The sequence below is a fragment of the Lytechinus variegatus genome, chromosome 5 (genome assembly GCF_018143015.1).
Source record: "Lytechinus variegatus isolate NC3 chromosome 5, Lvar_3.0, whole genome shotgun sequence".
Lineage (NCBI taxonomy): Eukaryota > Metazoa > Echinodermata > Echinoidea > Temnopleuroida > Toxopneustidae > Lytechinus > Lytechinus variegatus.
This window is the reverse complement of record NC_054744.1, coordinates 39976529-39989809: the sequence shown is the minus strand read 5'-3', so window position 1 is coordinate 39989809 and position 13281 is coordinate 39976529. Positions and strand designations below refer to the sequence as shown.

The window sequence follows — 13281 nt, the reverse complement described above, 5'->3', positions numbered from 1 at the left end:
CCTTTCATGACAAAGCAGTCTTTGTCGAACATCGGTGAATCAAAACAGAAGTGTCATCCGTAACTCCTGACGCGATATTTTTCCGTCAGAACTTTTGTCTTGTGCATCCGACACGAGCGGGCTGTTTTGGAGACTTTGAATCAAACTACAAAAAGAGTTGATTGGTGGGTCGGAAATTTTATCCTGACGTTTCGTGTCGCCATGAATATTCATGAGGCGTAGTCCGACTAAATAATTCCCGTTACGATCGCCGTTCCAATATACTTTTTCGTGAAACAGTTGCGGCTACGTATAAACTCCCCTCTCTCGTCGCGTACGCAAGTATTGACGGAAAAATCGCACTCTGGTCAAACAACATAATTATTTGCAATTTTTTCGTCAACTCTGAGATATACGACTATCGGCTGTCTATATAGGTTTATCGATTTTCAGCAAAGGCCTCTCAGCAGCTGTTCATTGTGATTTGACAGTCATTTTCAATATATTTGCTATGTTGTAGAGCCCATCTCCGTTGCAATTGCGAATATTAGTGGTCGTATGTAGCCGGAGATATGGGAACCAAAAAATTGTCAAACATATCTTAGTAATTTTCACGAGATCCCATCCACAGTAAGCATAAGATGCATAAACTACCCTATAACATACATCTCAATCACTTCGCTCCCTTGAGTTGATTGCTTGTATTTCTTGAATATTTCGGTTCTCTTGCCCCCCCCCCCGAAAGAATTTTCTAGGCTGATCCGGGCAAGGGCGCCGGAAGCGGGGGGGGGGACAGGGGGGCACTTGCCCCCCAAAGAATTTTTTTGGGGGGCAAAACGAGATTTTGTCCCCCCCATGTGCCCCCCTAAAAATAGTAGAAAAATTGCATTATTAAAAATTTTAAGGACAAACATAAACGATGAAGGCACTTTTCTGCCTAAGAACTGTCATTTCCATTGTCAAAAATGAAAAAAATTCGCCCCCGACGGGGCAATTGCACATCATAGTAAGCCTTGCGTCTTTTGACGAATATGTCCCTCTGTGAAACATACCTTTGATAAGCCCCTTTTCCATCTTATTACAGTGTGATAACGTTTAACCTTTTAATGAATACATTTCAGACTAAAACCGAATGGCAAATTGAATGTTCACCAATGCTGTGTCAGCTAACAAACGCGCGGTCGCCCAGAAACGCTCCCAAACGCTCAGACCGGACCCGATATCACCAACGCGCGTGAACGCTAGTTACTCGAGCAACATATGGAATCTGAAAATAGCTGTAAAACCGAAAAGTTTAAAGAGCTATAGAGGCTTGAGTAGTTGCTTATTGGATAAATGAGAAGATGCTAGCTTGAGTTGGCGAATGGAGTGCAGAGCAGGAGTACTCATCTATCAACTAATCAAGCCTCTTCAAGTCTTCAACCTTTTCTGGTTTACTGTCTTTATCAGGACTACGCTCATTTGAACAAAAAATTACTCGACTATCAACTGTCCACTTCCTCTATCCACTTTTTCGAAAACTCCGCATGGTGTATACGTCAACCACATCCGCTATTGGAATGTAATTGTTTCCTTCTAAATAATGTTACATAATGTACATTATGAACTGCCGTAGTTTGTTAATTCATGATTATTTACAAATGACAAATTTATTTTTGAATTCTCTTAGAAACGCAACTTTTATACTCCGTTTTTACACAAAGTCCTTACGGGGGTCCAACCCCCTCTCCCGCTCGATCGCTTCGGTATCTTATGCTGTCAAATATATTGTGCCCCCTTTGGGATTTTGCCCCCCCCCAAAAAAAAAAAAAAAAAAAAAACTGAAAGTTTTCCGGCGCGCCTGGATCCGGGGTGTTACATATAAGAATAATTTTAGAAGAATTTTAAAAGCAATTACATTCATCTATTAGTTATTTCCCTTTAAGGATAGCCAAGAATTGTAAAGAACATTCCAGGATGTCTTTTTATTATGCAGGCCTTGCCTATTTAAAGGCCAAGGAGTTTTATTGTTGAATAAGGAAAAGCCAAACAATAGAATTGTATTGGTAGTGGAAATGAATAGGCTTAGGTATTTTGTTTACACTGTTGATTTCAATGAGGTCATTCAAGAGTGTTCTGGATTTTGACTGCTCCTGAAAGGAGAAAGTTCTTTTGGAAGACAATTCTAGAAGCTTGTAGATTAGTCGAAATTTGAGAATGATCTAGAACACTTGTAATTAGTATAAAGCTGCAGATTTTTCAAGATGATCATCATCACATCATATTAGATCACACCATCACATCATATGAGAGCAGGAGATCACATCACATCATATGAGATCACTTCACCAGATCAGATCAGAGCAGTTTATGCATCAATGAACTGTTTGCAGTTATTTTGAGAGAGAAATTATCAGTTCTCATCGAGATCATCAACATCATCAACCTGTTCAATGAACACGCTTCAACCCATGGATTGCTGAAATTGACTGTTAATCATCATCAACATCGTCTTCACGGACATTTCAACTCGTTACAGTGACTTTTATTATTCATCGGACTTCAACATCAGTTTCATCATCGCCATCATTGTGAATTTTCGCCAGTCAACTGGGATTTTTATCATTTGGATTATTACTTGGATATAGCATCATCACGTCGGGATTTTACATCGGACACTTCAAGAGATTTATGTAAGATCATTATTTGTTTTATTTATGTATAATTATCTCCTGTAATAAAAAAAGAGAAAATTAAAAATCAAATTTACTTGTTATTTGTTGCAGTATCGTAACAAATAATTTTGGGGGCTTGTCCGGGAAACGGAAACCAAATTTGTATAAGCCAATTTGAAATTAAAACCAGTTTTTCAGGAAACGAAAGCCAATTTGAGACGAAAGTCAATTTGAAACAAAAGCCAATTTGAATTGAAAACATTTTGGAAATTTTTGGAAAGTTCTAGAATATACTGTACTGTGTTATTACGTGCTTGTATTTGTGTATATTCACTATGGCTACATTTGATGTTGAAGAATTTCTTGCAATGACAGAATTGTCATATGATCATTTGAAGTCACTGAAGAAAGATGATTTGATAACAGTTTGTGATCATTTGGGTGTATCTCTAGCCCCAGGTTTAAAGAAGGCAGAGATAATTGACTTGTTAGCTAGTCACATGAAGCTTACAGAGGAATCTGAAACTTCTATCAATATTTCAGATGATGCTCAGATCCAACTAGCAAATATTGAATTGGAAAAGGAGAAAATCAACCTTGAAAAGGAGAAAATAAACATTGAAAAGGAAAGAATCAGAGAAAACATTGAAATGGAGAAAATGAGATTGGAGTACCAGTTAAAGTTGAAAGAAATGGAGTTAGCTCATGCAAATACTAATACTAACTCTGTTAAAGATAAATCTCCCCAAGGCTTTGATGTGGCGAAAAATATTCGCCTTGTGCCAAAATTTGATGAAGAGGGAGTTGATACATATTTTGTGTCATTTGAAAAAGTGGCCAAGAGACTGAATTGGCCCGAGGAATACTGGACTCTTCTCCTTCAAAGTGTTTTCGTTGGAAAGGCTGCAAAAGTCTATTCTTCACTCTCTGAAACGCAATCATGTGACTATGCTACAGTAAAAGAAACAATTCTCAATGCATATGAGTTGGTACCAGAAGCGTACAGACATAAATTTAGGAACATGCAAAGACAAACAGGCCAGACGTATGTTGAATTTGCTAGGGAACAAGAAATGATGTTCGATAAGTGGTACAGATCACTGAAAGTTGACAAAGATTTTGTTCACCTTAGGGAAGTTGTCCTCCTAGAAGAATTCAAAAAGAGTCTTCCTTTTGGCATTAAATCTCACTTAGATGACCATAGAGTTACTGAAGTCAGTAAAGCAGCCATAGTAGCTGATGAATTTGAGGTCACACATAAATGTAGTGGAGATAGGCCTCCTTTCAAGAATTATTGGAAAAAGAAAGGTAAAGGGTCATTTGAATCCCACAATAAACCTAGTGAGGGAAAATATGCAAGCAAGGACAAAGACGCTAACAAGAATCAGGCTAGTGGGGGCACAGAATCAACCAAAAGGTCTGAGAGTCGTAGTTCCAAAATTTGTACTCATTGTCATAAATCGGGACATTTGAAAGAATCATGTTGGAAATTGGTTGGAATGCCAACCAAAACTAAGAAAGACATGGGTTTTGTCAAGCAAACAAGTGTTCCCTCGATGGAGTTTGTTCCATCAGAGCCCAATCAAGATGTTGAGAGTGTTTCTCTGGTATTTGCTGATAAAGTCAAACAGGTTGATGAAACTTTTAGAAGTTTTTTGCATGATGGTGAAGTATCCCCTTGTTCGACTGGTGCTGCTGGTAGGTCAGTGGTGATCCTTAGGGATACAGGGGCTGCACAGTCCCTGATGGTGCCAGGGGATTCGGCTCTTCCTCCGGAGAGTTCAGAGAATGCCAACGTCTTAGTTCAAGGTATTGGCCCAAATTTCATGTCGGTTCCTTTGCATAAGGTCGACTTAAAGTGTGACCTAGTTAGTGGTCCTGTGACTGTTGGTGTCGTTCCAGAATTACCCATGAAAGGTGTTGATTTCTTGTTAGGTAACGACTTGGCTGGAGATAAAGTTGTTGCATCTCCAGTGGTTTTGGAAAAGCCCGTTGAGGTAGCTGAAACTGAATTGTTGCAGGAAGATTTTCCAGGGATTTTCCCGGATTGTGTTGTTACTAGGTCTCAGACTCGTAGAGCTGAAAAGGATGATGCGGAATCTGCTGATGTAGAGGAGAGTACTGATGTCTGGTTAGCTGAAACCTTTTTCAAGGATTTGAATGGGGATAGTGTTGAAGGCTCTGTTGCTAACAATGATAGTTTGTTTAGTAAATCCTCCCTAGTACAGGCACAACAGGCAGACCCAGAATTAAAAAGCTTGTCACAGAAAGCATGTTCTGAGGCTGAGGCTGATAAGGTTCCTGAGTGCTTTTATGTCAAAGATGACATTTTGATGAGGAAATGGAGACCTCCCCGGAGACCAGCTGATGAAGATTGGTGTATAATTCACCAGGTTGTAGTTCCTCCTTGTTACCGCACAGATATTCTGAAAATGGCTCATGAGTTACCTATGGCAGGTCATGTCGGTATTCGGAAGACAGAAGATAGAATTATGAGGCATTTCTATTGGCCTAAGATGCACAAAGATGTTGTGCATTTCTGTAAGACATGTCACACATGTCAGATTATTGGTAAGGCACAGCCTTCTATCAAGCCTGCTCCATTGATACCCATTCCTGCATTTGATGAACCTTTTACTAGGGTTCTTGTTGATTGTGTCGGACCCTTACCCAGAACGAGGTCGGGTCACAGATTTCTCCTGACGATTATGGACTTGTCTACACGGTTTCCAGAGGCGATACCTTTGAGAAGTATCACTGCAAAGACAGTGGTGCAGGCGTTAGTGCAGTTTTTCACTAGGTACGGTCTGCCGAAGGAAATTCAATCTGATCAAGGGTCAAATTTCATGTCAGGAATATTTCAGCAAGTTATGAAGGAGTTGGGAATAAAGCAGATCAAGTCCTCTGCTTATCACCCACAGTCCCAAGGAGCGTTAGAACGCTATCATCAGACTTTGAAGACCATGATTAGGGCTTATTGTGAAGACTATCCCGATGACTGGGATAAAGGGATCTCATTCCTACTGTTTGCAACTAGGGATTCCCCGAATGAGTCCACAGGTTTCAGTCCATTTGAATTGGTCTATGGTCATGAGGTTAGGGGTCCCCTAAAGCTTATCAAAGAGAGGTTTATGGTTCAGAATGATGATGTAAACCTTCTAGACTATGTGTCAAAGTTTAGAGAAAGGCTCTCAAAAGCTTGTGATGTGGCTAAGGAACACTTGAAAGAGTCGCAGGGAAAAATGAAAGCTCAAGCTGACAAAAATGCAAAAGAGCGAAGTTTCAAGCCTGGAGACAAAGTGTTAGTGTTGTTGCCTTTGCAAGGTGAGCCCTTGAAAGCTAGGTTTAGTGGTCCCTACATAGTCAAAAAGAAATTGAATGATGTCAACTATGTGATCAGTACCCCTGATCGAAGAAAGTCTCAAAGAGTTTGTCATGTAAACATGTTAAAAGAATACTTTGAGCGAGAGGCTAGTCAGCCAATAGGTACAACACAGGTCAAAGAAGAAGAAAAACATGTAGATGTTCATGAAGAAGAATGCTATGGAAAGACAGATAATGAATTGTCTTATACAGATGTATCCAAGAACGAACCATGTGGTATAAAGTTATCTAACTCAGAGATGTTAGGAAACATGGATGAGGCATTAAAACACCTGCCTGAAGATCAAAGAAATGATATATCTGGCCTGTTAAGAGAATATGAGAATGTATGTAAAGACAAACCAGGTCGTACACCTTTAACTGTACATGACGTAGACATAGGTGATGTAAGACCTATCAAACAGAATCCTTATAGGCTCAATCCAAGCAAGTTGGAAATGGTGAATAAGGAAATACAGTTTATGTTAGATAATGACATAATCGAACCGAGTCAGAGTAGTTGGAGTTCTCCCATTGTAATGGTTCCAAAGCCAGACGGCTCTCAGAGATTTTGCATTGATTACCGAAAGGTAAATGCAGTAACTAAGACTGACTCGTATCCAATTCCTAGGTTAGAAGATTGTATTGATAGGGTTGGAAATTCTGCCTATATCACAAAGATAGACTTGCTTAAAGGATATTGGCAAGTGCCACTGACTGACCGAGCCAAAGAGATATCAGCCTTTGTTACACCTGAAGGCTTGTTTCAATGCAAAGTCATGCCTTTTGGAATGAAAAATGCACCAGCAACCTTCCAAAGGTTGACAAATCAAGTGATTGCCGGACTTGACAATTGTGTCGTATACATTGACGACATCCTAGTATACAGTGATACTTGGAATGATCATCTGAATCATTTGCGAGCACTGTTTGACAGGCTGGACAAAGCCAATCTAGTAGTGAATCTGATGAAGAGTGAATTTGCCAAGGCAAAAGTCACATATCTTGGTCATGTGGTTGGTCAAGGGCAAGTGCTACCAAGAGAAGCCAAGATACAAGCTATCTTAGACTTCCCAATTCCCACAACTAAGAAAGAATTGCTCAGATTCTTAGGTATGAGTGGCTTCTACAGGAAATTTGTTCCAAATTTCAGTACAGTGGTTAGTCCTCTGACAAACCTGCTGAAGGCAAAAGTGAAGTATGTTTGGTCTGACGAATGTCAAAGATCGTTTGAGAAATTAAAGGCCATTTTGGTGAATGAGCCTGTTTTGGCAGCTCCAAACTTCACAAAGCCGTTCAAAGTAGCTATTGATGCATGTGATGTTGGAGTAGGAGCAGTATTGCTCCAAGAAGATGAAGAAGGCATCGAAAAACCAGTGTGCTACTTCTCTAAGAAACTCAATCGGTTTCAAAAGAAATACTCAACTATTGAAAAAGAGGCCCTGAGTCTCGTACTAGCCCTTCAGCAGTTTGAGGTGTATCTAGCCAATGGAGAGATTACAGTCTATACAGATCATAATCCTCTTGTGTTTTTGGAGAAATTCAAAACAAAGAATCAAAGACTGTATAGATGGAGCCTAATGCTCCAACCATTCCCTTTGAAAATTGTACACATAAAGGGAAAGAATAATGTAATTGCTGATGCTCTATCAAGAGTATAAAAAGTGAAATTATTCATGATTTTGACCAAGTGTGTCATTTGAAGAAAACATTTTTGATGTTCATTTATTTTAACATGTTCGTTAAGTACTATATCTTTGTACACGATAACTGTAAATGATTTATCAAGATGACTTTGAACAGTTAAAAGAAAAAGTAATCTTAAAGAAACCTTTACTACGGTAAAGCTTTCTTTTCTCCGGTGGGGGAGGTGTTACATATAAGAATAATTGTAAAAGAATTTTAAAAGCAATTACATTCATCTATTAGTTATTTCCCTTTAAGGATAGCCAAGAATTGTAAAGAACATTCCAGGATGTCTTTTTATTATGCAGGCCTTGCCTATTTAAAGGCCAAGGAGTTTTATTGTTGAATAAGGAAAAGCCAAACAATAGAATTGTATTGGTAGTGGAAATGAATAGGCTTAGGTATTTTGTTTACACTGTTGATTTCAATGAGGTCATTCAAGAGTGTTCTGGATTTTGACTGCTCCTGAAAGGAGAAAGTTCTTTTGGAAGACAATTCTAGAAGCTTGTAGATTAGTCGAAATTTGAGAATGATCTAGAACACTTGTAATTAGTATAAAGCTGCAGATTTTTCAAGATGATCATCACATCATATTAGATCACACCATCACATCATATGAGAGCAGGAGATCACATCACATCATATGAGATCACTTCACCAGATCAGATCAGAGCAGTTTATGCATCAATGAACTGTTTGCAGTTATTTTGAGAGAGAAATTATCAGTTCTCATCGAGATCATCAACATCATCAACCTGTTCAATGAACACGCTTCAACCCATGGATTGCTGAAATTGACTGTTAATCATCATCAACATCGTCTTCACGGACATTTCAACTCGTTACAGTGACTTTTATTATTCATCGGACTTCAACATCAGTTTCATCATCGCCATCATTGTGAATTTTCGCCAGTCAACTGGGATTTTTATCATTTGGATTAATACTTGGATATAGCATCATCACGTCGGGATTTTACATCGGACACTTCAAGAGATTTATGTAAGATCATTATTTGTTTTATTTATGTATAATTATCTCCTGTAATAAAAAAAGAGAAAATTAAAAATCAAATTTACTTGTTATTTGTTGCAGTATCGTAACAGGGGGCTGAGCATGGACAGATAATAGAAGAGAAAACCAACACTGCTAATATCTATCCAGTCATGCAGAATATTAAGTGATTGAATTTGCTTAATTCTACTCCAAATTCATGAATGCAACAACCTAAACCAGTTGTTTGCATGTTCATCGAGGAAACTGTTTATTTAGTTTTTTTATTGATTTCATACTCCGTCACTCCCAGAGGTATCAGCATGGAGGAATATTGCATTATGTTAGCTAGCATTTACCTCGTTAATATCATTATATTACTGTACTCAGACCATGACTTTTAGTCGATAAGAGGTGTATAGGCCTATATAAGCGACACCATTTCGAGCGGGCCGAACATGGTGTATAGGCACAGGCGTAATGAGCAAAAAATTCTGAGGGGACTAGATATGGCATAAAATTTATCTTTAAAAAATGTTAAAAGTAAAAAAAACGAGCTGGCAAGAATTTCGACATTTTTAATTACAAAAATCAATTTTTTCGATAGGGACATAACATTCAGAATTATCAAATAATAATTGAATATTTACCCTTCTCTCTTTCCTTTCTATTTTTTTTCTTAGTCATGAAAAATATGGGCTAAGAGGCCCCCCCGAACCCCGTCTGTATGCCACTGCGTCTAGGCAAAGTACAAAGTCGCGAGCGAGCGAAACTGTTGACTTTTTGTAGTAAAATTCTGAATTGTGATTAAATTTGACATATTCAGAATATATATTAATTCACATTTTCCGCATCATGTCCTTCTTTCATTTCTTTTCGTACTTTTTCCTTTATTTGCGCTAGCACTTTTCTTAAACATGTTAAAGGAGGCATTTGCGTAGGTAATAAAATGTGCTGAATGACATTTAATATCCAGATAATTTCAAACAATGCAGAATATCTTTGAACACTTTGATGCCCTTCTTTAAAATTATACTTGATTTGTATTACTTTATATTGCTTTGTATTATGTTTTGAATGGAAGCGAAATAAAAATAATTGAATGGAAGGTACTCGATCCGATCATAAAGTAAAAGATGTCCCTCATGAAATGGTTTGTAATTCCATTTTGACAGATGAATACATCCAATAATATCATGGAATGCACCATGATTGATCAATATATAGTTTGATCCTCAATGCCATTTCAATATTTTATTTATGCACCTGTTGCTATTAGCTAAGTGCACCTATGCAGAGAAAAGACATGTATTCTATTTACATTTCCCTCTCAAATATTGATGGTCGATGTTTGGAATCTACTTTGCCTGATTCAAGTGTCAGGCAACAAAGAGTTTTACGTAAGTAGCTGTTTTATGATAATTTAATCTATATATAATACAGGGGCCGCGGAACGGCTTTCAAATTGGGGGGGGGGGCTGACCATGCAAAAAATCACAATCATGTGGTAATTTTTACGGTTTTGGAAAAAAGTGAAGGGCTGAAGCCCCAAGCCCCGGCATCCGCGGGCCCTGTAATATTGGAATACTAAAGATTGAGGAATTATGTAACAAAGAGAATCTTGCTTTATTCAACTTATACAACTCATTTATTTTACCACATATAACATGGTCTGGAAGTTTGGGGTGGGACGTGCGAAACAACCCTGAACCCTATATTATTAGGGCCTACTTCATAAAAGAAGAGCTAGAATAATGACGTTCAACCATCATAGCTATCTCTCTGCTCCTTTATTTTATGATCTAAATATTCTCGATATTTTCAAACAATACCAATATTTGATATGAGTATTTATGCACGTTTTAATTAATAATCGGTTGCCGCATAGTTTTATTGATTATTTTTCATTCATAGACCATCCTTACAATAGAGAAAAGCGAAATGTGAATCTTGACAAAAATAATACCACTTTGGGAAAACAATCAATTTCATTTTCTGGTCATACTTTATGGAATCATCTGCCAAGTAATATTAGAAACACCCCCAGCCGCAGGATATTTGTCAAATCGTTGTCACTAATGCTACTGGAAGATTATGATTAATTTGGTATGGTAAATACTGCCTGAAAACAGATAATTATATGTATAAAGATTTTTGTGAATGATTAAGATATTCTTTTCTTGTAAGGAGTGTAAATATGTTCACCAAGAATGATCGCAATTATCTACATTAGTAATAAGTAGAATTAGATCTGAATTTGTTGTACAATACTGAGATTTAGTTAAAATCATTGTTAAACTATGACGACATTATTTGGGTCCAACCTCGATGAGCATCTTGATATCATGTTACCTCCAATTACTAAATGTTTTGTTTATATGTGATACTATTCCATGTAATTGTACCTGACAGTGATATTTGGTAATAAATTCAATTCAATTCAATGTTTAAATTCCCTTTATTCGCGCATGCTCAGACTGTATATCTACTGATCGTGACTTAAATACACCAGTGACTCCCGCTAATCGCTATACAGACCAGTGCTCCGAACAAAACGTTGAGGACATTCCCTATCTCACAACATCTCGTCACAACTGTCACGGTATCGTTATGTCATTCGCTGTAGAAGTGTTTTTGTATTTCCAATGCTGTACATAAGTCCCGAATCCGCTCGGAAAGTGATGACACCAGAGGAATCGTTGGAGAGCCATATCTTCATCAATATTCGAAGTTGAGATCTAGATCTGAGGATTTCTTGCCATTAATTGGATCAGATATACGAATTCAGATATCGCAGAGGCCTATAGTGATGATGACGACACCACCCCAAGTGGAGACAACTGTCCCTCCAGGTTCTGGCTCGGACGAGGACAAATACGTTCCAAGGTAAGAAAAAGGCTTTGAAAACATATTTTCAACACAATTTTCCGTTATACGAATAACATTTGAATATTATCAATCCGTTTCTTGGTATAATTGACATTGTGCTCCTAATGTTTACACATTGCACAGCCCATGCTGGATTTGTTGTTTAAAAGTGACAGTTTTGTGAGACACATCCCCGTATTTTTTATATGAAAGTACCTCAACCAGGGCCTTTAAATTTGAATATACGGTAGGCAATAATTCCATAATAGTCATGATTATGGTTTAGATATTCTAAAATAATTTACATTAAACGCGTAAGATTGGCCAAAATTTGTCCCACAAAATGCTCAAGTTATATCTTTTCTTTTGTAGGCCTATTCTATCCCACCATCAGCTTGATCAAACTCAAAATCATCTATTTTTTTTTACCATAGCGTGTCTAGTAATTGCCCACAGCGGTCCGTTAAGAAGGCTTTTTTTTCTTCAGATCTCTTTAGGTGATGAACTCTGATGACAGGGGGGGGGGGGGGGACTGCGATTACATACATTTTGGCATTATGGATAAGACTAAAACGTGAAAGCTAGGATATATATATATATATATATATATATATATATATATATATATATATATATATATATAAATTTAACTGTTATCACATATTATTTATCTATACACATCGATGTCCCCTTTAATTCACCTATAATGATTATTGTATTATGTTATAACAAGTGTTAAAAACGAGTGTTTATCTACCTGCAGCATAGGAATAACAGAAAATATATTTGAACGATGGAGGGGCGCAAACATTGACACAAAATAATATAATGAACAAGTTGTAGGCGAATTTATCCCATATATTTATGTATTATATGTTTTTCAACTTGAATACTTCTCGCGTCTTGGTGATAGCCGCTCATTTGCCCTACCATGGTTACAGACTTACAGCCATTCTTTTTGTCCTATAAATCGCTTATTATAATAATGCCAACCCCAGAATCCGGGCCCAGAATGTAACCATGGACCTGATGTAACAAAGGTCTACTTATGCTTATTGTTTTGGGGAGGAGTAGGTCTATTACAATACGGATACTGTTTATTTAGATAGGCCTACAGAGTTTGAATTTTAAGGTACATGGAAAAGAACTACCTTTAGGTCACGTGCAACTCTTTTTGAAAACAGACAAGACAAAGTCCGTGATCTTTTATACATTGATTTATTGTTCTCCGTAGCTAGAGATCGATCAATATTGTAAAATTCTCTTAGCATTGTATAGAAAGAGAATTGTTATCTCATTTGAGGGGGAATGTTGAATTGCATGTGATTACGCAACATGCTATTGTTGCTATGTTGGGTGGAAGGGAGATTTCGGGTTAGCTTTCATTCGCGGTCATCACACCATACAGGGAAGTAGCATATTTTTTCCCTTAACACAGAGATTTATAAAACCATATTTTTAGGTGGTCAAAAATTTATTTCCTTACCAAAATCAGATAGGGTTAGTAAAAATGTAGGATGACCTTGGAGCTATTTTCTTTGTTCGCTCGATCGCCTTAATGGGGTCGGATAGGAATTTCAGAGAATTTTCCTTATTTGGTTTAGCTCTGTTTTCGCCTATCTCAAGGTCCATGGTTTTGCTTGCAGTACGCAAGCAAAATCTTAGTTATCAAGTTGAATGATAACTCAATTTCTAAGATTCGATAATTCATAAATATTTGATTATCGTTTCATTATTC

General features: G+C 37.4%; 1 protein-coding gene across 1 annotated transcript in view; it reads left to right on the top strand.

Annotated features, from left to right (window-relative positions):
* The first annotated feature begins 9981 nt into the window (after window positions 1–9981).
* LOC121415457 overlaps window positions 9982–13281 on the top strand; it is a 42674-nt gene continuing 39374 nt past the window's right edge. The window contains exons 1-2 of the mRNA XM_041608661.1: window positions 9982–10075; window positions 11425–11561. Of these exons, the coding sequence (XP_041464595.1) occupies window positions 9982–10075; window positions 11425–11561 (231 nt within the window). The remainder of the gene's footprint in view (window positions 10076–11424; window positions 11562–13281) is intronic.